This window comes from Opisthocomus hoazin, chromosome Z, assembly GCF_030867145.1.
Source record: "Opisthocomus hoazin isolate bOpiHoa1 chromosome Z, bOpiHoa1.hap1, whole genome shotgun sequence".
Taxonomy (NCBI): Eukaryota; Metazoa; Chordata; class Aves; order Opisthocomiformes; family Opisthocomidae; genus Opisthocomus; species Opisthocomus hoazin.
The window spans coordinates 64,049,665-64,077,458 of NC_134454.1; the positions used below are offsets into that span (position 1 = coordinate 64,049,665).

General features: G+C 40.6%; 1 protein-coding gene across 2 annotated transcripts in view; it reads right to left on the reverse strand.

Moving 5' to 3' along the window:
- Positions 1-27,794, reverse strand: part of AP3B1 (adaptor related protein complex 3 subunit beta 1) — a 165,605-nt gene that overhangs the window by 64,374 nt on the left and 73,437 nt on the right. For both annotated transcript variants that reach the window (XM_075410692.1, XM_075410693.1), the window contains exons 14-17: positions 15,803-15,912; positions 7,820-7,996; positions 2,345-2,531; positions 1,256-1,386 (exon numbers count right to left, since the gene is read on the reverse strand). In XM_075410692.1, the coding sequence (XP_075266807.1) occupies positions 1,256-1,386; positions 2,345-2,531; positions 7,820-7,996; positions 15,803-15,912 (605 nt within the window). The remainder of the gene's footprint in view (positions 1-1,255; positions 1,387-2,344; positions 2,532-7,819; positions 7,997-15,802; positions 15,913-27,794) is intronic.

A 27,794-nucleotide genomic window follows, 5' to 3' on the forward strand; every position in this document is an offset into this window, starting at 1 on the left:
AGAAACATGGGGAAAAGTATTTTCATGTTTGTTCTGAGGTTTAAATGGTAGGAGAGAGATGTTTTCTATTATGCTGTAGGTGGATGTTACTCCATTTGATCAATTTCCTGCAATATTTTTTGTTTTTATGGACAAAGGCACCTCCACACATTCTTTCATGCCAACCCTATCATTTATAATCCCCCGCTTGAGCTGATTGCCTTCAGATTCTCCCCATAAAAGCTTTCAGAAGTTTGTACACAAATACCTCTTTTCCTGAAATGTATGTAAGAAGGTAAGCAAGTAATATTAAAGTACTAAGGAGAAATGCTTGTTCTATCCCATTGCTGTTCACTGGCTTCTGCAAGTCAGACCTATTTTTTTAGAATTTTCTCTACTCATTCTATGCCTAACATCTTCTATGCAAATTAATTCACACACAATTTATGGTAAAAGTTGGCTCCTGACAAGGACCACGTGCTTTACTGGGTATACCTGTTACAACGACATACCTTCGGGAGCACCACCAGCACACTATATTCCAACACAGTTATATTTCTGTTACTGTTCAATAGCTTTCACGGATATTTAGTAGGACTCTCCTACCTGACACATAAATCACAACTCTGGTACCAGAACATAATTGTCCTCACAGTTTACAATCCAGTAAAAAACACTATTCGTAGTGGAAAACCAGCCCTATAACGTCAATAAATGACTAGTGCACTAATAGATGACATTCGCCTATTAAAAATTTCCTAATTCTCTCCAGATGATCTGAAATGTAAACCCTGGTCTTTTCCCAACTTTACACTTTGAAACATAGATAATTTTTCCCCCTGCCACTGCCTTTTGTTTATATTACCTATTTTTTTGTTGTTGTTGTTTAGACTTGGATTTGTATACAAACAAACCTCTGCTCACCTCCTGCTTTGGTAGTCCAGCTACACTCATCATTAACAGCAATTAATACACTGCAGCACAGCGAATGTAAGAGGTATGAAATCAAATGTGAGATGGAGGGGGAAAAAAGCCCATTTAACCCACAAGTGAAGTAGAAGGGGCCTACAACTGATCCACTTTCTCTCACCAAAAAGAGCAAGAATCATGCAGGCTTCCAAATGTTCCGTTCCCAAGCTAAAGTAAGTAACATGGATGTTCACATGCATTAGGGTCTTTCACTACAGCATACAGTATTTAAACACCTGTGTGTTAGGCTAATACTCTATATTGACAAATGCCTTAAGCGAAGTTACTTGTAACGGTGCTGGCGTACCGACTTGGCTATGTCGACGTTTCGGACGGAGGGGTCAGGTGCCACCTCTGGCCAGCCAGACAGCTCCAGGTAGCCAGTGGCTCGGCTGTTCAGTGTGTGGGACAAGGTGCCAAGCTGGAAATGATCCCGATCTATTAAAAAAAAAAAGGGAGGAAGGGAAAAATACACAAACACCATGAGCTCTACCACACAGAGCAATCTTAATCAGGGCTAAAGGTAATTGCCATTATATTACCTCAAATGTCATGGAATAAATATAAACTAGGAAGCTCTTCATAGGTCAAAAAAGTGATTTCAGTCCATAGATTACAATAATCTCCCCCATAATGGTCAATAAAAAAGCTAATCAGTCAGTGTGTTTAGAGGTGTTGCTCTGAAATGTAGCTTCTCTAAAAATTACTTTACTGTGAATATTAAGAATGACAGCACAGTTAAACAATCCATATACATGTCTTGGCACAAACACATCCAGAATTTTAATAGTTTTTCTTCAAAATGGAGCTCCTTTTAGAGCTTCAAAACTAGGACTAAGTAAGTATGAAAATTAAGATTGCATATCGTCACAATAACTGTACTTTTTTAATTCAGATAACCTGATAACCTTTTAATTTGAGAAGACGGACAACAGTTCTTACTTATAAAAAGACACAGAAAACGCACAGGGAATATTATGACTTTGGAGAAAAATAATAAAAAAACTAATCTACTGAGATGCAATTTATTTCAGATTCATCAAACATTTGCAATACTCACATTAACAATCTTCTATTAAAGTCCAGATAAAAGACTAGAGCAATTTTCCTAAACAGAAGAATACTTTTCCTCAAAAAAAATTATTATTATTTAAATCAAATTTTAAATCCACATGAATAGAAATGGATCAGTTTGTCAGGGTTTATCAGAGAAATGCACCGTGTTTGCATCGTGCAAACCCTGCTTGCTGAAAAACAAGTAAGCAGAGTGAGTATCCTTGCATATTAATCATTTGTATGTGCTAAGTGACACAATTTGTGAGCATATTTGAAATAGAATAGGTTGACACATTCCTTTACACAATGAACATTTACCAAATGATTTTGGCAGTTATACCTTTAAAAGGAGACTCAAGCAATGGGGCAGGTTTCTGTGCCAGAAATATTTTTTTGGCATATTTGCTTAAAGCTCCACTCTTCTCATTCGGAACAATAAGCTGCCTAATAAATCTTGTACGGTCTCTGATGTCGTAGCTTTGATCATACTTGCCGAGATTTAATACGTACTGGGTAAGCAATTTTGTCTGTGGAAAAAACCAGGACAAGAACAGAATACAAGTTATTTATGATTATTGATAACTCTGGATAAACATATTTAAAGAGGTAATAAAAATGAATGGTTATGTCAAACAAATGTTGTTCCACAGGGAATAAGCATTTCTAAAGCTGCAAATGGAATTCTGAAGCCAAAGCACATGTCCTCTTCTGTATTGGGGAGGTGAATGCTGAGTACTGAGAAGCAGCCATGTGCTAGATTATTAAACTGCTGAAGTGGAAAGAAAGGCATCATTAAAAAAATAATCATATATGGCAAACCCGCTGAAGGGTCTACGTGAGGATAATGAATGTGGAAATACAACTAAAAACATGGCACTCAAAACTTAATCGGAAAAATATGCAGGACATCAAAACATCAGAGGGTATTACGGGGCTGGCAAACTGCTTCTGCTGAGGTGTGTTTTATGAAGAGATACTGTCCCTGGCATAAGCAGCGTCTGCACTCTGACTGCACTCAGTTACTTTATGCTGAATTATGACCCATTAAAGCAGACACATGAATCACTGAACTGGATTACTGCAAATTATTTGCAGTGCATTTAGCTGTTACTTTTTCATAAAAGCAAGCTGCTGACGCCCTCTAAAAACCAGGATAAAAGACTTCTTCCATTTTTTTCTTGAAGCTTAAAGCCTCCAGTAATATCGGTCATTTATTTATTTATGTAAGAGAGCAACTCATATTATCACAGCTTTTTACAGGGTAATAGGACCTCCTAATTTGACGCCTGAGAATATTAACATGTATTAAATAATTTTAATAATTCAGTTAAGTTTTTAAAACTAAAAAGAATATAAAACTTCAGGGTGGCTGGTTACTTAGAAATACCATAGTGCAACCAGAACAATAGTACTGAACAGACTTGTATCCATCAGATACATTTGACAGAAATATGCTACTTTCTTTATATACAAGCAAGCAGGAAAAAAAGCAAAAAAAAATATACCATCATAACAAAGTAAATTTTTAGTATTTCAACTCAGTATGGATGAATAACAGAGGGTTAAAAATGTATTGTCACAGAGGATTTCTTTTCTTTATACAAAGAAACAATTTTGCATACATATATTGTTTATCATGTTACCATTATAACAGTAACAGTTTCAGTCACGTGAGCAGAAAAACGTTTAAAAAAAAAATCAGTCCGTTATGTGTAATTTGCTAACAAAAGTTCAGATTAATAATTTCCACCTTGAGGATGCAAGCTAAAGTTTTTTCTAGACATGTAAAAATACTTTTTGAGAATACTGATTAACTCCTTAAGTGAAATACACAGTAAACAAAAAAATGTTTTCGTTTTGACCACATACAATGCAATGTATGCAAGCATTTCACAGAATACCATATGGTATCACAGATTTGAAGAAATTAGTCATATTACATTAGAATAATCATAAAAGCTTAGTTAAAAAAAACCTTTCAGTGAAACATTTTTCATTTCTTTTTTCTCTCGGATACCCAAGGATGGTTCTGTGAAAAACTATTTTTTCCCCCAAGACACTGTCTTAGCTCTGGGAACGGTAAAACTTTCCCATATGTATTTCACAGATTATTGGCAGCTATTTCTGTATCAGGGAATAAAATTTTAAACAACTGCATCAAACAGAACATATGTAATCTGCACTCATGCAGGACTTATGCTGTTCAATCTAAATGGAATTGGAAGGGAGGGTTCCCAGGTAGCATGAATTAAACTAAATGAGGGATACTTCCTACAGCCATTGCCATCACTTCTCCTCTGTAAAACAAAACAAGACTCCTTGCTGTCATGGCAGAAAGCTCAGCAGAACAGATCATAAAACACAGTGGTCTTTGCGTGTGAATTGCTACAGGGACGGGAAAAGTTGAGGGCCTTGCTATCACGGTGGGCATTTTTTCAGCGAATGCTGATGGAATTAGATAAAGAGTTGATCCTGAAAGACTGCACTTTCTGCAATGGGAGGATCATTTTCTCCATGATCCCTTCACAGAACAGTAAGACCAAGTATTCTGACATATAACACATTTATTATCATATGTCAACATTGCCTGTTATCTGGGCATGTACATTATATAGGCATGATATAGTTTCTTTTATCCCCACACTGTTAGAATCTATTCCTATTGTTTGTACGTTTTGTTTCTGCTAATATGAAAAGTATACTTCAAGTCACCCTCCAGCAATATATCTACAAATTTCTAGTGGCAATAGTTCTATTTAAGAATTTAATGCCTATCTTCTATTAGCAGCAATTAACCTTTTAGTAGATCCCCACTTAAAAAATTTTATAATACAAGTATCACCAACAGATGAGGCTCTACAATGGGAGAGAAACAGCTGTGTATCCACTCTGATATCATACCTTGCAGTAACTTGATTCTTCAGATACATAACATAAGGCTATTGTGCTAAACCATGTTTGACACATCTATTTACACAATAGGACTACCGGGGACTTTTTCTGGTGGGACTCCTACCATGTTACACAACAAAAACGCATCAAAATCTCTTTATCCTTCCTGCTATACGCAAGAAACAGCTAAGGCAATTAGATGACATATCTTCTGCATACTTTCTCTTATATGAGCTCCTTTTAGACAGCTATCTAGCATATTCATAAGGATTTTTGTCCCTAAGTGATGAAAAAGGGAAGCAAGTTTACCAAACATAGACAACCAGTGGAAAGCCTGTTCTTATAACATATTTATCCAGATAAGATTGAACCTGAAACTCTTCCTTAAATTACAAACAAACTTTGAAAATTCACGGGGTGATCAGAGGACTTAAAGGATATTAGAAATTCTTACAAAAGATCCTGAATCTTAAAAAGCATTCCTGAGAATGTGCTGCTTTAAGTGTTTGAATATATGCCTAAGGAAATTATCAGCAAATAAAATAAGATAGTCACAGAAAGGGAAAAAAATAACAGTCTTACTTCCTCCACAATTTCATGCTTTTCTCCAAATGACTAAAAAGATCAGTCTTACCTGCCTTTCTCTCACCTGGGGAAAGAGCTCTTTTTATCTGTTTGGTTGGTGCTGAGTCTCTCTTGGCTATCCTATCACTACTTTTCAGTAAAATGACATTGTATCTTTGAGATTTGCACAACTCCATTGACTTTGGATGAAATCGATAAAGGATTCAAAAACATATTATTTGGTGGGGCAGGATACGGAGGGAGAAAACATGGGGATGAGGAGAGATGGACAGACTGACAACTGAATAGTCAAGTATACAAGGTTTACCTTCAATCTGAAAAATTAGACTGAAAAATAGCTGCCCTTTCTAGGAATGGAAGTCATTTCAGAGAGAAATGTTTTAATACTGAGTGAATAAACACGAGTTACTCCTGGGAATAAAGATGTAGATATGGGAAGAGTGTGGCCAGCTCCTAAAAGCAAAACAGAATCACAGAATAGTAGGGGTTGGAAGGGACCTCTGTGGGTCAGCTAGTCCAACCCTCCTGCCAAAGCAGGGTCACCTACAGCAGGCTGCACAGGACCGCGTCCAGGCGGGTCTTGAGTATCTCCAGAGAAGGAGACTCCACAACCTCCCTGGGCAGCCTGTTCCAGGGCTCCGTCACACTCAGAGGGAAGAAGTTCTTCCTCATGTTCAGACGGAACTTCCTGTGCCTCAGTTTGTGCCCATTGCCCCTTGTCCTGTCACTGGGCACCACTGAAAAGAGCTTGGTCCCATCCTCCTGACACCCACCCTTCAGATATTTATAAGCATCATATTCTAGTTTGGAAGCAGCTTTGAATCAAACCAGGTTGGTCATCAACCTATGCTGTTCAAATTTTGCATATGAATAGCTTGACCACTTGAGAAGCCAACTTTCTTCTCTACCATCTAAAACTAAAAGAGAATAACACCCTTTGATGAAATTAATCATTTAGTAGGAAACTCAGGAGACAGTTTCTTCTGCTTTATCATCACTACCGTCCTTAAATAAAGGGTTATGCAACACTTGTAATGACAGTTTAAAATATATTAAGACATGAAACTGGAAAAGAGAATCACAGAAATCATCATTTCCTTGTAGGCAATGGATTTTTGGCCAAATATGGCATGGAAAGATTAGTGTAAAATTACAAAATATATATGGAAAATTAGTAAATATTATGTAACTGGCCAAAAGGAGACAATTTAGATAGATAATCAAACCAATATTTCCTTAGCTCAGTCAGCACTTTCATTAAGACGAGCACTGACAGAAGTCACCTTCTGTTACTACCCTATTTTAGACTGTATAAGTGAAGGACAAGCATTCATTCTTATCTGAATGCATGGCAAGACAGTTCATCTCCCACATGCCCTACAGAATAAAGTCTCAGACAGATCAAGTCCACTGTTAGATATAGCTATCAAGGAATGAGAAGACACCACAGTTGCAGAGGTACAAGATCCTCTGTGGTCCAGGCTGTTGTAAAATGAAGAGATCTAGCAGCCCAGAGAAGTGTATACATCTCAGACAACAGATACCTTCTACACCTGAATAAAATAAATAAAAAAATTTAACAAACTTTTACAGTAATAGTTGGAATTACAATGAAAAAATAGTGTCAAGATGCTATATTCCATAACCAGACAGTGATGAAGTTCACAACGCTGTCATTGAGAAGAATGAGGCAACCAGTACTTGTCATAGCTATTGTTTTCAGCTGTCTGGAGACCTAAATTCATCTCTTTGTATTATCTGACATTTTTAGATTATCTGTATTACTAGACATGATCAATACCTACCCTCTCCACATGGTAAAGTGAAATAATAAAAAACACAGAAAAAGGGAAAGCTATTTTTGAGAGGAGCACTAATGGAAGGACATAATGAGGCCTTATGCTGGCATCTCCTTTCAGATATCCTGAACAAAAAATGAGCAGCTTCTTGTTCAAATTGACAGTAGTCCCTTGAAAATTCTGGTCTTAGACCAGAAAACAGCACATCACATCTGGAAAATCTCCAATCTGATCTTAATAATGGAATTTATAAATCTTTTCTTTTTATGTGAATTAAAAAAATCCACAATTTCCCCGAGAAAGAAAGAGGCAAAAAAGAGTGATCTGATTGCTACATTCACATTTACAATCCAGCACATACTCAAAGACTCACGGTTAGATTTACTCTTGTTACATTTCTTGAAAATCAATGTTCAGCTTTTCTTCACAGAATAATCTGGACTAGTTTTGGTTACTTACGTAAAAGAAACCACCACTGATCTATACAGACTGTACGAAACCTACCATGACTCTAAATACACTTCTGAGTTTCAGCTTACCTGCTTTGAGTTTGTTAAATAGAGTTTTGCGCCCAAATTTAAGATCTGCAGCTTTACAAGGTCGTCTTCATTAGTGAAGCTTTTGGCTGTCTTTCTCAAAACATCGGGTGCAATCTTTGGAACTCGTTCACAGTACTCACCGATGAGCCAGAGAATGCTAGCTCTGGCTACCGGAACCTGCGAAAACATTGCACACTTTAAGTTAACACATTCACAAAGACTACTAGCATACTTGTGTTCAGTAACAAGTTAAACAAAATGCTACTTAAAGACAATTGCCACGCAAGAAATACAGACCCAAATTAAATACTGTTCAATATGGCCACTGTGGTAGGCTGAATATTTGTACAAACATAAGGTACGGATCCTGCCTCGAAACCCATGCATTACGAGTTGACAAGACAAACAGAGCAGGAATGGAAACAGAGGCAAAGTGATGTGTTCATGTTCACAATACAAGCTGGTGGCAGTTGGGAAGAGAATCCCAGCCTTTGAGGTGTGTTTGGGAATTCTTGCCACCAGGTTACGCTAAACACCATGTTGAAACAAAAAAGTGCTTTTTTGTGACTATATTCATATAGAAATGGTTTCCAACAATACAGCTTCCTCAACTCCTGCCTATCTACTCTACAAGTGCAAGAATTTCTTTAAGACTTTTGCTATCTTTCCTTCATTATTATTTAAAATATTATGACAGTAAGTTTTGAATTTTTGCAAACGTCCAAGGCCAGCTGAACACAGAATTTTGGACAGATAGGAATTCAAAATCAGCGTTCTCAACTTTCAAATAGGATCTAACCTCTTAACTGAAAACACTGTGACCAGAAACTTCACACATATGTTACTGTTTTGGAGCTACTTAGCAGTTTCACTGAAATAACGGGCAGTAGCAGTTTTCAGATGAACTTCCAGCGTATGGTACTGACTTCAAAAGCACAGTAGTGTCACAGATGGAGGGGAAGCAAAATGGAAAAGCACAGAGAGGCTTATGCTCCATGCAGAGTTTTGCTACAAGTAGTTAGGAGTTAAATGAAATAATACACACACTTTTCCCAAAGGCGAGCTAGCCTGTATTACCAAGCGATCAAATTAAAAATTGCATCTGTATTACGTATCTTCCTGAAAACCTTGTTCTTCCCTGAGAGGAAGGAAGAAAGTATGCAATGAGAAAACTCCTCTAGGCAGAAGCGTGTCTTGCACTGCATCTACAGGCTATGGTGCTCTCACATTCTGTACAGATTCTTTTTTAACAGGTTTTGAAAAATGAGGGGAAAATCGTAACTGTTCTATCCTATCAAATGACTGACTAGAGTTTAGAAAAAAGGAAAGCTTCCAACTGTAACTGCAATTTCAGCTAATTTAACTGCTTTTTTAAAAAAAGTAAAAAACATTTGTACTAACACTTCCCATTATTCCCTACACTATTCAGGGATCTTTTTTAATAAGCTTACACTGAAGCCAGCGTAAGTTGTGCCTTAGGTAAGATTCACAGGAGAAATCAGCTTGACAAATTTCAGCATTGTGCTTCTCAAAGCACTAATTCTTAGCATCATTCGTGTATGTTTTAATTACTTTTCCAGCTTAAGTCAGTCATTCATATATGAATATCTATTTCTCAGAATTACAATGGGAACAAACTATTAAGCATCCTACCCTATACACACATAAAATCAGGAAGTACTGCTTTCCAGTTACTTTCATAAAAGGTAACAAATGCAAAATAAAGTATCAAGGTTCAGGATCGCAATTCCTAAACTACAGTCCACAGTCACAGAATCATAGAATGGTCAGGGTTGGAATTGTCCTTAAAGATCACCTGGTTCCAGCCCCCCTGTTCCAGTGCCTCACCACCCTCACAGTAAAGAATTTTTTTCCTATATCTAATATAAATCGACCCTTTATCAGTTTAAAGCCCTTACCCCTTGTCCTATCTAATCCTATCAGTCCCTAATAAATGGCTCACTAATCCATACTAAAGAAATACTAATTACGGTCACAAGAAAATTTAATTAGTAAATATGATTTACTGCTCCAAAAAGTTTAGGCACAGCTTTGCATAAAGTCAACTTGACAATATCTACTTCTGTACTTCACACTGTTGCAAACACAGATGCCATCAAAAATATAAACAAGCACGTCATGGGGAAAACAGAGGACTGCCTCTGTTGAAAGAGAAAGCACTCAGAACACAGAAAGACAGAACAGAGTCCAACAACAACAACAAAAAATCCCCTTGAGAGATAAATGCCATTTCTAAACATAGAAAATATATTTAAGGTAGAGGTAACATTACGTATTGAGAGTGGTATAACAGAGTGATTTAACATACACAAATACTGATTGAGATACGGATGACTTTTTTTGTGTGAATTGACAAAAAACTTAAATAGTCTTGGAACTTAAAGTGTAAGAGAGACAAACAAACTACCAAACAACTGCTAAATGTAAAAGCTTTAAATGCAGTCGGAATACGTCCGCCTGTGAAACAGTAAGACTGATGCCATTACTGTACACTGACTTCAGAAGGAAAAGAGGTTTTTTCTAATGTTCCAAAGGTTACACTGCATTAAAACCTAACTCCCAATCTATTATTTTAAATTGGGCTAAAGAACTGTAATTGAGTGGTACATTAAATTTTCCAGTATCGGAGTAGTTCATGTTGCCTGCTGTATAGATAGAAATGTCTAAATAAGAATATATAGGCAACTTCAGATTTCAGTTATGCTAGATTTATTTTTCTAAAATATTTCATTACAGACTTGTTAAAATACTAGAATTCTATAAGAGATCACCAAGGACCACAGTTTGGGCAGCAGCCTATTAGAAACATGCCTTTTACTATTGTCTCTTCTTAAAGCAAAAACACCTCACAGAACAGATCAATTTCAGTAACAGTATTAATTATGAAAGACAAACATCTGTATTGCAGAAACCCAGGACTACATTTTAAAACAACACTGAAATACATTCAAAAATATTTAGACAGTGCGCATTTAAGTTTTTTCCCAGTCTGTAAAACGTATATTAGAGTATGAGTTTTAGAATGTAAAATAAATACACTAAACAAAGCCCAATTTGAAAAATAGCGACAACGAAAAACAGATGAAATTTCTCATGAGACTCTGCCTTCTAATCAAGTGGTTAGCTTACTATGTAAATACTGTATACATTAAACACAATTTTGTGCAACAAGAATCAATATCAATTAGAGACTTCTTGAATCAAACCCTAAGTGGAAGTCATTTTAAAGAAAAGTATATGTTGAACTGATGAACCCAATGTTTCTGTGTCACTGGATTCATTTGGGATCAAAATCACACAATATTTTCAGACTTCTTTTTCCCTGTTTAAGTCTTCCAGTACTCAACCATGTAATATAAAGTGCATGATCCTGTGGCCGTTGTTTCCAGGGCATTCAAAACAGCAAACAAGAAATGAAACCACTTCTAGACCTTCATTGCCTTTTCCAGTATAGCTTAAGTAAGGACCTTGAATCGACAAAAATGCAGGAAATAATACTTTCATTATTCTGCCCTGCTCTGCATTATCCTCGAAGGCAAACAGCATTGTAAATTACTTTGCCTGATGCTTTACTCCATATGCCCTGAGCAAGTGGTTAAGTGCACTTTTTAAGCCTTAGTACCAGAAGGCAGTTTCTACTGCCATTTTAACCCATTACCTGTCTGGAGGAAAATAAGTAAATGGTTAAAAAACAAAAGAACAAAAACCAGCCAGACCCTCTTCCCTGAAAACAAGACTCTGGTTACTTACAGCAGTTAGAGAAAGACATTACAAAGATTTTACAAATCACTAAGCAGCACATTTCAAAAACTATTGTAGATCAGCTCTAACCTTATTACTTAACATACTAGGCTAAAGCACAGCTTAAAATTGCCAATTCTGATTATCGTTATTTATCACAAAACAAGGAGATATTAAGACTGCAAATGAGGTCTAATTCTCTGCATCCAGAAGAAAATTTGCACAGCTATCAATTTTTAAAATTCTACCTGGAATCAGAAATGGGAAGAGATATGAAGTTGATGGGAAATATCATGCTGGCAGCAACATGAAAAGGTACACAGGAAAGAATAGGAGTAAAAGACAAGTGTTGGGTTTTTGTTTTCAAATGGTAGACCTTCAAGGACTCCTCCATTATTTCAACCTCTGCACATCAAATTCATTTAAAAAAGGATCGCCACCGATGACTGCCACCTCTTACATAGTGTACAGGTTTAGTTTAAATTGTGTTTTATTCAAGCTGAATATTTGTTTCAATTTCAATGTACAGTGTCCTTGGCCATAATGTCCCAAAGACCAAGTATTCCTCTGAAATTCTAAAATATTACACAGATATGAAAGTAAAAAAATTATCAAATTATGAGAATTGTTCAATAAGGCGCAACTTACATAAAGGTTTCAAAATACATTATTAAAGTGTATCCTAGAGAAAAGAACATGGCTAGAATCTGAAGCTTGAAGAACTGAAATATATATGAACATATTAATGTCCTACCTTGTGATACCTTCCCAACACTGAACAAAAGGAGAACTTAACTAAAGAAAGCAAGACACCTCTGCTGTGAAGCCATATGGGAAACATAGCAATAAGTAGTATTTACTCAAGAATACTGCAGAGGAACTCATGTCTGTTATTGTTGGATGAATGGACAGAGCAGTGTCAAAATCTCCCAGTCACCTACTCTAGCAATAATGATCCCAATCCAAACCACTAGTTAGTAATTCCTAATTGCTTCCATAAGTGACATGTTTTTCCCCTAATATTAAGCTCTTCAAAGTTACATGCATCTATTTTATTTTTCCTCTAAATCCGCAACGCCTTAGCCTGTCTATCCCATCAAGCAGTGTTCCTCCTCATCTCTAGATCAGAAAACACTTCAGACTTCTCTCATTCTCACTTATATTCTAGAAGGAACTAGAAATAAGTTTGCAGCAAAAACCAAGGACGGCAGAATTCATCAGCTACGAAAAGAAAAATAACTCTGCCTCCACAGTACTGTAAGAGAAAGTCTGGAGAAATATCACACCAGAACTACAAGATTCCCATCACCCAGAAAGCAAGCACTACTGGGTACAATGTACACTTGTAAATTATTTTTCTAAAAAGAAAAAGGCAGAAACTAATTTGGAGACCACTGCAGCTTGTTTATATGAGAAAATATACAAATGTAGAACACCATCAGGACATTCTTACTCAGAGTTAATTCTTGCTAGGTTGATTTACATTCATTCATTTCTAAAATGAATTAAGATCAATCAGAAGAGGCATACTTGGGATGTAAACAGAAGTGTCTAGTATTAATCGAGCTTAACCAATGCAAGCTAAACAATGCACTTTAAAACTTATTTCAGATTAAATCTGCAAGTATTTGCACCTAAGACAAATTCTGGACCAGAGTAGACTTACAACTACATGACACATACTTGATGAGGGAATATCCTAAAGGCTTTTGAAAAAGCCCCTCAACAACATAACACACAGAACTAATTAAGCCTACAGAGGGAACAACTAGCACAAACTAGCACTGCTTAGATCTCTGGCTCTCAATTTACCAGGTCATTAAATTGTAAAGCATGACAATATTATTAACACATTAACAGCCAAATGGAAACATTTTTTGTGATTTTTAAAACCACAATTTTAAATAGATCCAACTATTCTCTTGTTTAATATCTTCAGAACACAATCAGACATGCATTTCTCAGTTATAACTTTTGAAGTGTGTGGAAGGAAAGGATCTGGAATATAGCTAGACTGAGCTGTACTATGCACGGGTTTAGGTATTTAACAAATACCAGACACAACATAGATCTCATAGATCTTTGCCTAGGCACACCTGAGATAAAAGTTTAAGGTACAAATTATAATACAAAAGCAAAGGAAGAAAAACTAGCAGTCCTCAGATATTTGGTTCTGTTTTACATAGTATTACATTAATTTCAACTCTAAGAAGCACCAAAGAATTTCTTTGCCCACACGCTCCCACCCTCCAGTTACTTTCAAGTTCTTTCTGTATAGTTCAGCTACTTTTCCTATGTCCAAATGCAAGAGACCTTTAAAGACGGTAGCAGTGGTATGCTCTTGCATACAGGAATAGGGTAAGTCCCTTACATTTCAATCCCAATTTAAAAATGCTTTCTCCAAGAGAAGAGGTCAGGCAACAAAAAAAATCTGTGTAAAATATGTGTGTACAAAAGTATGTGTGTATGTATATTGCATGTCAATGTAATAAGGGTCAGGAATCCTTGGTTTGTGTCTCTATGCTTTAGAGCAGACAAAAAACAAGGCAACTGTGTTATGGCAAGTCGCAATCACTCCTGCCATAATAAGATTAATCTTTAAATGCAGATATCAGTAATTCCAGTAGTGCTTTACTAAACATCAAAATTTCAAATTCAGATCCTCAGTATGATATACTCCATATACCACCTTCCGAAACATGTAAAAATACGCTTATCCTTTTCAGAAACATTCTAAAGGAATTGGGGTTTGGACTAGATGACCTTTAAGGGTCCCTTGCAATCCAAAGCATACTGCAATTCTATAAAGCAATACATCCATTTTCAAACATAATAGGTCCAAGTTGTTTCAGGATAATGATATGGCATTCAAATTATAAATATGAACTTCTTCCACGTTTATTCTTTAATCCAAAATCCTAAACATAACTTGGAAGATAAATTTCTGGAAGTTATTATTAAAAAATTACAGGGAAAAATGTAAACCAAGATGTACAACAATCATCCTGGAGAACCTACAGCATCACTATCCCTGCTTCCTTCTTGAATAAGAAGCACAATTCAGACTCATATTTTGATTGTTAGTTTATTCCTATGACTGCTCTGTTTCACAGACTGTTCTATTATGTGACAATTTTCTGATATTCTGTACAATTCATTATTGGAGAACATGAGTATGTCAAAGTAATTCCAGTACTGCATGTCTTTTTTTTCCCCTTTATTCAACTTAAAGAAAAGGATATTCTTTTCCAAAAAAATTCCCTGTCTTTAAAACTGGAAATATTTACTCAGAAGTATTAATTGTATAAAATAGCTACAAAACTCATTCAAGTGTTAAACAGAATATTTAGAAAACTATTTTGTCTTGTACATTATGGGGTAATAAGATGACAAAATCATTCACTGATTTAGAAATTATTTACTGCTCCATCATCAATAAATGTGTAATTATATGAAATGGAACAATCCTATTTATAGCATCTACAGAAAAGTAACTATTGACAGATCAAATTCTGTCACCTTTGGGGTAGCATGCAATAGATAGCTAATGGTCTTCAGCTCTACCCTACACTATAATTTAGGGTAGACCACCAAATGATTTATCAATAACTGGGACTGTGAGATTCTGGGAAGTAAATATTGACATATCTCAATATCAATATAATCTAAGGAGACATAACAGGCAATAATGCAAATTTTACTGTTAAATGCCACAGAACCTTAAATATCCAGAAGACAAAAATGCAACTCCAAGAAACATTGCAACACACTCTCAGCGGCGTGTCTGGTACCATGGAAAGGTCAGGTGATTCGGGGGCAGGAAAAAGATCTAGAATAAAATTTGTTAAACTCCATCTCAGATCAGCAAGACAACGGGCTGAAAATCCTCAAGTTAAGTGCTCCTTTGCCCTTGTTTTCATTTCAGCTTACCCACTCCATGTTCTAAACCTGCTACTCATCTTGGACTAATGGTACTAGCAACGCTCAACATTTCCAGGTACTGCTTTCAAAACAGCTTCCCAGATCTAAGCCACAAATTGATGACATCTGATAGCTTCTTTTTCCTCTTCCTGAAGATAATGAAAAATTATATATTACATCAAAAATAAAAAACTGTATTGTATTTATTACACCTATTTTCATTTATGGCCCAAATTCAAAGGACATGGTGTGATTTTTATCAGTCAGCAAGGAAAATAAGATATTTGCACAGATACTCACTGTAATGTTATCCAAGAGTTTGGCCATATGCTTAATAATTTCACCATGGTGGGCTGGCTGAGTTTGCAGCAGTTTCTTAATAACAACAACACTTTCAGCAACTACAATCTCTGTTTAAGACAAAACAAATTATTAATTTAAAAAGCATTTATGCAACAGAAAAAGCCATAAATAATTGACTGTAAAAGATGTTATCAGCTTTCAAAATATGCTTTGCAGAACTGAATTTTATTTACGTGGTAAAAAGATGTAAACCACTTACTAAGTAATATAAGTTCAGCTTCCAGAATCAAGTTATAACCAGCAAAAAGAAGACAGAAAAATGTGCTAAACATAAAAATATCATCCTATTACATAATTTTTTTGAAACTTCCTTTTAGTAAAGCTGCACTTTGTATTTTTCCTTTTCATGACAGCATGAAAAAACATGTTTTTCACTGAAAGTAGGGAGAGTCATAAGTAATTTTCTGTCTGCATTAGAAATACAAACACTTGTTTAATACCCAATGAAATATACAACAAAAGTAACAGGTCATTCATAAACAAGAGAAATATATAAACATGTCCTTTGCACTTTTTCACCTTCTAAATAGCCTCTCTCAGGTCTGTAATCTAATCTCTAGTACATTCAAATGAAGATTCTAAATCGCAAGCTGTTGCAAGCTTTATGCATTGGAGTGCTTAGCTACTGTAACAAGTAATATTCACAGCCTGATCAACTTGTATGACAAGTACAATTTCTGAGGCCGAAAAAACCCCACTGGTGCAGAGGTAAGCTTGTACGCAAGAGCAAACTCATGTTGTCAGGAAAGTCAGACATGGCCAAAACTGAAAGCAAAACAAAATCTACTATAAGAGTTCAACATAATTCTAATGTTCATTTACACTACAAAAAGGGAGTAACTATTTCTCCAAAACTATCAATGTTTAAAACAAACAAAAAGCCTAACTACCATTCCTTAAACGTCACAGAGGTATTCCTACATTTCAAGAGTTAATGTGACACATGGACCATTCATTCAGCAATCAAGCAAGGTGAAGTTTCGTAAGAATAGTATGGGGAAGAGATCTCTAAGTACTGGATTTATGTTTTGTTTTGTTTTAGAAAGCAAACTTCTATATGGAGAAAGGCTTTTTAAAATATCTGAGTATGCATCATTATGCTATAAGCCTCTGAAAAGCTTAATTTTAACTTGCGGCTTTTTGTGTCATTTCTTTCACGTGCCATCTCAACAATATTTCTAGATTAATTTCCTGAAGCAAGGTTAACATGTCTGCTTCACTCATCTCAAGGTCTTGCACAATCCTACAGATCAATATAATTTAGACTGTAATTTTAAAATTTTGAGAATTGTCTTCTCACTTTAGTATCTGGCAAAACACAATCTGGAATATCTGGAGTGGGGGACACTATAATGACATCCTTCATCATTGAGTGTTTTCTGATATTAACAAGAAGAATGGTTAAGCAAATTAAAACTGACCCAAAAAACTGAGTGGACATGAATCCATTATTAAAAAGACTTGTTGACAATGAAAAATTGACCATGATAAAATCAAGTGCAGTAGATGAAGTGTCACCATAGGAAGTACTTTAATGCAATCTGTGACAGCAAATTTAAAGAACTGAACCAGAATTGTAAGCTAGTAAACTAGTACAGTTCTTTTCAAATGAGTCTAGATACCAAAAAAGAAAGTACAAACAAAAGCAATGTGAATTGGTATTAGAATGAGGACTGACAGTTCAGAAAAAAAGAGAGGCTCTTTGAGACTTCATTTGTGCACACGAAGAATCCCAAAAATGAGCATGAAATAAAAGACACACACTTAGGTTCAAAGACAAAAAAAAACCAAAAGGGGGAGACAAAATCGGCATTCTGAATAAGCAGTAAGAAAAATTTAACATGTAACTCTGCTAGAATTATCAAAGAAAAAGTGCATACAAGGCAATGATAAATGAACAGAAGAATTAACAGAGAGTAAATTATATCTAAAGGTTCATAACAAGTAAACCAGATCCTTAAAATAAAGAGTAAACATCACAGAAAACCTGATCAGGAATGACTCTATGAATAAAGCAGACTACAAGAGGTACCAGTAACTTCAATTTTTCAATTTTTCAATTTTTCAATTTTTCAAGTCATAGTAAAAATCTTAGTACAACATTCACTGCTAGTTTTCTTCAAATAATTTTGAAGCAATATGGAAACGACTACTCTGAGTAGTCACTCAGGATAATCTCTGAAGATCCTAGAGCATGACAACTTCTCAAAAACCTAAAATATATTTAGCCATACAATGTTCCATTTTGCCAGATAATGACATATATAAAAAATTTAAAATGTAGGGGTGTTTCAGTTTCGGCTGCCGCCGGCAAACAAAAGCGCCACGCGGCCGCCCCTCCCCCCGCCGGCGTGCGGAGGAGAATGGAAAAGAAAGAGGCAGAAACCGGTGGGTCGGGATAAGGGCAGTTTAACAGAACAGCAAACAGAGGGAAAACAGGAACAACAACGATACAAATAAGGAGAAAACACAACCACGAACCGTACAACAGCCGCTCTCCCGCAACCGGACCGGCGCTGCGCCCGCCCAAGCCGCGAGTGCGTTCCCGCCGCGCCACCCCACCCACCGGAACCCAGCGTGACAGCACATGGTATGGAATACTGGGCTCTGTTTGGCCAGGTGGGGTCAGCCCCCACCCCCCGGCTGTGCCCCTTCCTGGAGTCCGGTGAAAATTAACCCTGTTCTGGCCAAACCCAGGACATTATCCACCCCTTATTCCATACCGTCTACATCACGCCCAGGTCCCCCATTGTCCAGCTGATCACCGCCACTTCTCCTGTCTCCAGATATCATTCCCTTAGTCTATGGATCATCACTCTAAAGTGTCCGTTGAGTTCATTTAATCCATGACTTCAGGCTCCATCTGTCGTTACGGTCTTCCGTGGCAGGGGAGGTGATGTGTGGTGATGGGCGGTCACTTGCTGCTCACGGCTGATGTATCTGGTGCGGCCCGTGCCCACAGTCTGCAGGAGATGTTGATCGTGATGAAGTTGCTGGATGCCAGTTGTTGAAAACCAGGTCCAGTTCCATCATCGCTGTGCTCTGCTAGGTTTTCATCGAAAAAGTCCATCCTTCTTTAATCTGGACGATTCTTACTGTGCTACTACTGGTACAAAATATAACAATTATAACAGTGATAACAGACAGTGACAGGGTTATTTAACAACTAACTTTATACAATTTATTTATGGACTATTCTCGCCCAAAATTAAATCCCCATGAGGTACACATCGGACTTCCCCATCCTTCCGCATTACCCACCAGGTACACCCAGGTCCTTGAGCAAAGGCAATCCCGCGGACGGGCTTGCCTTTGCCCGAGGCAGGACTAACCCAAACCGTCTTCCCTAACATGTTCCGCATGTGCACTACAGGGACTTTATCCCCTTCTACGGGGCGCTGAGGTTTTGACTGGGCAGGACCAGCCCGGTTGGTGGACCCTCTGGTGTTAACCAACCAGGTGGCCTTTGCTAAATGGGTATCCCAATTTTTGAGAGTCCCACCCCCCATTGCCCTCAAAGTGGTTTTTAGCAGCCCATTGTAACGTTCAATCTTTCCAGAGGCTGGTGCATGGTAGGGGATGTGATACACCCACTCAATAAAGTGTTCTTTGGCCCAGGTGTCTATGAGGCTGTTGCGAAAGTGAGTCCCGTTGTCTGACTCGATTCTTTCGGGAGTGCCATGTCGCCACAGGACTTGTTTTTCCAGGCTCAGGATGGTATTCCGGGCGGTGGCATGGGGCACAGGGTAGGTTTCCAGCCATCCGGTGGTGGCCTCCACCATTGTGAGCACATAGCGCTTGCCTTGGCGGGTTTGTGGCAGTGTGATGTAGTCAATCTGCCACGCCTCCCCGTATTTATATTTTAGCCATCGTCCTCCATACCACTGAGGCTTTACCCGCTTGGCTTGCTTGATTGCAGCGCATGTCTCACATTCATGGATAACCTGTGCTATAGTGTCCATGGTCAAGTCCACCCCTCGGTCACGAGCCCATCTGTATGTCGCGTCTCTTCCTTGGTGGCCCGAGGTGTCATGGGCCCACCGAGCTATAAAGAGTTCACCCTTATGTTGCCAGTCCAGATCCACCTGAGCCACTTCAATCTTAGCAGCCTGATCTACCTGGTGGTTGTTTTGATGTTCTTCAGTGGCCCGACTCTTAGGGACGTGGGCGTCCACGTGACGGACTTTTACAGCCAACTGCTCTAGCCGGGCAGCAATATCTTGCCACAATGGGGCAGCCCAGATAGGTTTGCCTCTGCACTGCCAGTTGTTCTTCTTCCATTGCTGCAGCCACCCCCACAAGGCATTGGCCACCATCCAAGAGTCGGTGTAAAGATAGAGCACTGGCCACTTCTCTCGACTGGCAATGTCTAAAGCCAGCTGGATGGCTTTCACCTCTGCAAACTGGCTGGACTCACCTTCTCCCTCGGCAGTTTCCGCGACTTGTCGTGTAGGGCTCCATACAGCAGCCTTCCACCTCCGCTGCTTCCCCACAATGCGACAGGACCCATCCGTGAACAGGGCATACTGTTTCTTATCTTGTGGCAGCTGGTTATACAGTGGGGCCTCTTCAGCACGTGTCACCTCCTCCTCTGGCGATGCTCCAAAATCTTTGCCTTCTGGCCAGTCCATGATTACCTCCAGAATTCCTGGGCGACTGGGGTTTCCCATTCGGGCACGCTGGGTGATCAGAGCGACCCACTTACTTCACGTAGCATCGGTGGCATGATGCGTAGAGGGGACCCTCTCTTTGAACATCCAGCCCAGGACCGGCAATCGTGGAGCCAGGAGAAGCTGTGCTTCAGTGCCGACCACTTCTGAAGCAGCTCGAACGCCTTCATATGCTGCCAGAATCTCTTTTTCAGTGGGAGTATAGTGGGCCTCAGATCCTTTGTATCCCCGGCTCCAGAACCCCAGGGGTCGACCTCGAGTCTCCCCTGGTGCTTTCTGCCAGAGACTCCAGGTTGGGCCATTCTCCCCGGCTGCGGTGTAGAGCACGTTTTTAACATCTTGCCCTGACAGGACTGGACCAAGGGCTACGGCATGAACTATCTCCCGTTTAATCTGTTCAAATGCCTGTCATTGCTCAGGGCCCCATTCAAAATCATTCTTCTTCCGGGTCACGTGGTACAGAGGACTCACAATTTGGCTGTAATTTGGGATGTGCATCCTCCAAAAACCCACAACACCCAGGAAGGCCTGTGCTTCCTTTGTGCTGGTTGGTGGAGACATAGCTGCTATTTTGTTGATGACATCCATTGGGATTTGACGGCGCCCATCCTGCCATTTTATTCCCAAAAACTGGATCTCTTGCGCAGGTCCCTTGACTTTACTTCGCTTAATGGCGAAACCGGCTTTCAGAAGGATCTGAACTATTTTCTCCCCTTTCTCGAAAACCTCCTCCACTGTGTCGCCCCATATAATGATGTCGTCGATGTACTGCAGATGTTCTGGGGCTTCACCCTTTTCCAGTGCAGTCTGGATTAGTCCATGGCAAATGGTGGGACTGTGTTTCCACCCCTGGGGCAGTCGATTCCAGGTGTACTGGATGCCCCTCCAGGTGAAAGCAAACTGTGGCCTGCACTCTGCTGCCAAAGGGATGGAGAAGAATGCATTAGCGATGTCAATTGTAGCATACCACTTGGCTGCCTTTGACTCCAGCTGATATTGGAGTTCTAACATGTCTGGCACGGCAGCACTCAGCGGTGGTGTGACTTCATTCAGGCCACGGTAGTCTATTGTCAGTCTCCACTCTCCAGTAGATTTTCTTACTGGCCATATGGGACTATTAAAGGGTGAGCGAGTTTTGCTGATCACTCCTTGACTCTCCAGCTGGCGGATCAGCTGATGAATGGGGACAAGGGAGTCTCGGTTGGTACGATACTGTCGCTGGTGCACCGTTGTGGTTGCGATGGGTACCTGTAACAACAGCCTTCAACCCTCAGCAACCCCACAACGGAAGGATCCTCCGAGAGACCAGGCAAAATGGACAGCTGTTTAATTTCTTCCGTCTCCACAGCAGCTATGCCAAAAGCCCACCAATACCCCTTTGGGTCCTTGAAATATCCTCTCCTAAGATAGTCTATCCCAAGGATGCACGGAGCCTCAGGGCCAGTTACAATGGGGTGCTTCTGCCAGTCCTGCCCAGTGAGGCTCACTTCAGCCTCCAATACACTCAGCTCTTGGGACCCCCTGTCACTCCCGAAATGCAAATGGACTCTGACCCTTTGAACTCTGATGGCATTAAAGTACACTGTGCACCAGTGTCCACTAGAGCTTTATACTCTTGTGGATCTGACGTGCCAGGCCACCGAATCCACACCGTCCAATAGACACGGTTGTCCCTTTCCTCCACCTGGCTGGAGGCAGGGCCCCTCTAATCCTCGTCAGAGAATTTGCTGCTCACCTGCTGTAAAAAAGACTTGGAGGTCCCCTCCAGAGGATCGGAATCAAGGTCAAACTGTCTACCTGGTCTGGAGAGCTGGCTGCTGGAAACTGGAGCGGCACTTTTCCTAACAGAATCCCCTTTGGTGATTGTTTTACCTCGCAACTCACGTACTCGGGCCTCTAGACTTGAGGTGGGTTTTCCATCCCACTTCCTCATGTCCTCTCCGTGGTCACGCAGGTAGAACCACAGGGTGCCCCGGGGTGTATAGCCTCTGTATTCCCTCTCCTGAGCAGAGAAACGCCTGCCCCTAATAGCTGAGACACTGGCCCGTACAGGTGGGGAGTAGGACATATTCCTGTCTAGGCGCTTGACCAGTTTCTCCACGGCTGAGACAAGGGAGGAACAGAGACTTTCCTCATATTGGCGGAGTCTGACAGGCACCTCATCCACTGTTGGTGCGTCTTTACCTTTCCAGTTTACAACTGCCAGTGAGTTGGCATGCGAGGAGGGTGCGCTCCGCACAAACTTCCTCCACATGGATTGTGAGCACTGGAGTTCATCTGGGTCTGTGGGTACCTGCTCATCATCTGTGTCACAGTAAACCAGCTCCCGCACAGCTAATTCCCTCAAGTACTGAATACCCCTTTCCATATTGGTCCACTTGCCAGGATAGCATACAAAATCATCACTGAAGGGGTATCTCTCCCTCACACCTGACAGAAGTCTCCTCCAGAGGCTGAGGACTTGTTCCTTTTTCCCAATGGCCTTGTCAATGCCCCCATCCCTGGCCAGGGATCCCAGCTGCTTGGCTTCCTTGCCCTCTAACTCCAAGCTGCTGGCCCCGTTATCCCAGCACCGCAGCAGCCAGGTGGCAATGTGCTCTCCTGGATGGCGGCTGAAATCTTTCCGCATGTCTCGCAGCTCGCCCAGGGACAGGGACCGGGTGATGATCTCTGTCTCTATCTCCCGTGATGACCCTGGCTCATCGTCATCCCTCCCGGAGCGATCTGCTCTCTTTGCGTCTTTCTTTAGTTTTACGGGGGCGACTGCTACCTGCACAGGTTGGTCATTGGGCTCAGTCACTGTGCCTGTGGCTGGAGCTGGGGCTGGAGCAGCTGCTGTGCCCGCTGGGGAAACCGAGGCAGACCCTGCAGCTGTGGCTGCAGCAGCCGTGGTGCCGGTCGGGGGGGCTGGGACTGCCTGTTGGGCTGGAGGGGCTGCAGGGCCGGCTGGGGAGGCAGCGCCAGCTGCAGTGCCTGCCGCTTCATTTCCCCCCCTTTCCCTCTTAAGGCACTGAACAGTGTTGAACAGGGCTCGGTAGGCGTGGGCCAGACCCCAGCACGTTGCGGTGATCTGTGTCTCTCTGGAGTTCCCAGGGTGGCAGCACACTTTTTGCAGATACTTTACTAGTTTGTCCGGATCCTGTACTTCCCAAGGGGTGAGTTTAAAAAACACCGGAGGTGCCCACTGCCCTAGGTACTTGCCCATGCTGTCCCACACACCCAGCCACTCACAGCTATCCAGCCCCGGGGCAGGTCTCTGCACGATGTTCTTAACGACTTGCTTAACCCTAAACAAAAACCAAAACCCGTTCAGGAGGCATAACAAAAGGAGAGTGCTGCCCTGAGCATCCCACGGGTACTCGAAATTATCAAAAGCCGTTAGAACTGGCCTGAGGGAGAGAGGGGGGGCGAAAGAGTGGGGGAGGGTATCCCCTTCGGTTTTCCCCACAGACTGGGTTTGATTATTCACAAATTCTAAGACATAGGATCCGAGGTACGGGAATGACCGCAGAGCCGCATGCAAATACAAGCCTAATTTCATGCACAGTGATGTTATCATATCATAAGTCGATATCGTAAGGTAGAGCAAAATTATCATCCTGATCTTTTTCCCAGCGATGATGAACAGCACGGCATTGAATACATACTGCAAATAAGGATTCAGAAACCACAGCCATCTGATCAAAGACAGAAACATTTTTACCAGCGACTATTTAACACAGAAAATGCGTATGATAAATTTTAACAAAATCTATGAAAGCAGTTTTAACACCAGCTGCTCAGCCCTGCCGTTATCCCCGCTCCACGTCTGGGCGCCAATTTAATGTTTCGGTTTCGGCTGCCGCCGGCAAACAAAAGCGCCACGCGGCCGCCCCTCCCCCCGCCGGCGTGCGGAGGAGAATGAAAAAGAAAGAGGCAGAAACCGGTGGGTCGGGATAAGGGCAGTTTAACAGAACAGCAAACAGAGGGAAAACAGGAACAACAACGATACAAATAAGGAGAAAACACAACCACGAACCGTACAACAGCCGCTCTCCCGCAACCGGACCGGCGCTGCGCCCGCCCAAGCCGCGAGTGCGTTCCCGCCGCGCCACCCCCCCCACCGGAACCCAGCGTGACGTCACATGGTATGGAATACCGGGCTCTGTTTGGCCAGGTGGGGTCAGCCCCCACCCCCCGGCTGTGCCCCTTCCTGGATTCCGGTGAAAATTAACCCTGTCCTGGCCAAACCCAGGACAAGGGGGTAGTAAATTGTGGGGGAACTGAATTACAGAAGTCTTCATAATTGAGAGTTCGGCCATATTATAACAGAAACTCAGAAAAAGGAGTGTATTACCAGAGAACATTTAGAAGATGCATACTACATTTGGTATCATTGATGTTGAGTCAAATGATTTGCCACTTACATGAACCAATACTTGCAGAACCCAAAACATGCAACTGAAAACTAATTTATCCACAGTCTATAATTAGTATAATGACTACTTGTAAAGCAGCAAAACTGCATCAACTGTTTTTGGAATATACCATTTGAACCTCATAGCAAAGCTCTACAAGCAAATAAGTTCACCCTCACAAATCTGCAGATGACACCAAGCTGAGTGGTGCAGTTAACACACCTCAGGGATGGGATGCCACCCAGAGGGAACTGAACAAACTCAAGAAGTGGGCCTGGATGAACCTCAGGAGGTTCAACAAGGCCAAGTGCAGGGTCCTGCACCTGGGATGGGGCAACCCCCACTGTCAATACAGCAATACAGGCTGGGGGATGAAGGGATTGAGAGCAGCCCTGCCAAGAAGGACTTGGGGGTACTGGTGGATGAAAAGCTGGACATGAGCCAACAATGTGCGTTCGCAGCCCAGAAGGCCAGCCGTGTCCTGGGCTGCATCAAAAGCAGCCTAGTCAGCAGGTCGAGGGAGAGGATTTTGCCCCTCTGCGCTGGTGAGACCCCTCCTGGAGTCCTGCGTCCAGTTCTGAAGCCCTCAGCACAAGAAAGGCATGGACGTGTTGGAGCGGGTCCAGAGGAGGGCCACCAAATTGATCGGAGGAATGGTACACCTCTCCTATGAGGAAAGGCTGAGAGACCTGGGGTTGTTCAGCCCAGAGAAGAGAAGGCTCAGGGGAGACCTTATTGTGGCCTTTCATTATTTAAAGGGGGCTCATAAGAAAGATGGAAACAGGCTTTTTAGCAGGGCCTGTTGTGATAGGACAAGGAGTATTGGTTTTAAGCAAAAAAGAGGGTAGATTCAGACTAGATACAAGGAAGAAATTTTTTACAATAAGGGTGGTGAAGCACTGGAACAGGTTGCTCAGAGAGGTTGCAGATGACCCATCCATGGAAACATCCAAGGTCCATTTGGATGAGGCTCTTAGCAATTTAATCTAGTGGAAAGTATCCCTGTCTACAGCTGGAGGGTTGGACTAGATGATCTTTAAAGGTCCGTTCAAACCTAAACCATTCTATGATTATTTGGGGTGTTAGAAGGTCATGCAAATGGTTAAAACTAAAGTTAAAAGGCAATTCTTAGAGCTAAGTATCCAGAAAACATTAAGTTTCTGCTTTTCAGAACTGCCTGAAGTCTAAGCTTTTACCTGTTTAATTTTTCCGCCATTACGTAACTCTGAAACCACATTAATACATATGAACTGAACACTGCAAAGGGTCGGTTTTCTTTTGCGTCATTCTAACATAATCCCAATAGATACGTAGTTACCTGACATATTCCTATTTTCCGTGGTTTTAGGACTTGCCTGTTTAAATTTATATGGATTGGTAGGAAAAAAATTGTTTTAGCTGTACATACTACTGTTGTGTTTACACTCTCTATTATCCATAATCTGCAACTTTCAACATGAAAGTCATTCATCTGAGAAAAACCTGCAGGATCTCTAGTATATGCAGTACAGATGGACTAAAGAGACTTCCTATAATCCCATCTGTCTCTTAGACCTAAAATTACTTTTATGTCATAGTGGGGCCAGCGGTCAGTTCAAATTACCAAGGCAACTGCTTACAGGAAATGCATCAGTCAAATGCCAAACGTCACACCAAAGAGCCAAAAAAACTTTTCTTTTTGTACTTTCTTCAGCAGACAAGGAAGGAAAATTATTCTCAGACCTCACCATGGCTTCCAGAAACAAGGCTCTGAGGAAGTCAAGAACTGCTCCTGAAATGGTATATTTATGAGTGCTTTGTTTAAAGTCAAATTTTCCCTGCTCAGCAAAGCTGGGGGCTGTGGCAAAAAAGTGCATTATGAATCAAAGAAACGCATACAGAAATTAGAAAGTTCAATGATGAGACACTCGGAGAGCTCTGTGAAGTTATACCAGTTGGACCTAACCGACTCCAGAAGAGACACTTTTGTGCAATGACACTCCTGCCTCTCTGCACCTAAGTTCCAGAATGACTAATTGTACAGCTCCTGTGTCAGCTACAGCCAAGATATCTTGGCTGTTTAGTTGTACCTACAGTCAAGGCCTTTCCAGAACAAGAACACAGAATTAGCAGGCAGTTTGTCACAGCTCATTCTTCAGGACTCTACTTTAATTTGGTAAAATTGATTTGGTCACCTCTCTTTCACACTCCAGTGAAATCCTCATGATAAGAAAACAGTGCAGAGAAAGCAGAGCCTTCTCTTGCTCTCAGGGACCTCAGAACCTGCTGGACTTACCAGCTTGGGCTTCAGACTACGCAAATGCAGCAGAACTGCTTCCAGCCTTCGAATAACCATGGAAGAAATAACATGGCAAACAGATTGCTTGCATGCTTTAAGGGTAAAAGTTGGAGAAAAGCAAGATCAACGAAGACTCTTAAATCTATTCTCCTACTACTAAATCTCTTTGTTTCTCCCTTACCATGCTGAAAACTCTTATGTTCTGTAGGCTGTGACTATCGGTAATTTCCTGCCACCTGAGGAAAGGTACCATGTAAATTATACCATTCTATTCATTCCTTGAAAGAAGGAATAAAGACACTGCAGCTATGGTAGAGTAATTTGCCAGCTGCCAAGTTTAAAAGATCCTCGATATATCCTCTGCAGTCTTTCAGAAAAGTAAGCACAAGAAGATAATTTTATTTGCTAGGCAACTACTAAGAAACATCAAGAAAACTAATCTTGTTGAGACAGACTTTTGTATACATGCACATGCTTACATGTGTGTGGGTATATATATGGAATTACTTTGAAGAAAACACTAAACTAAGAAGCTATGATAAAACAAAAAAAAGCCTTTTCCTCTTCTCATGGTTCCTTCTTAG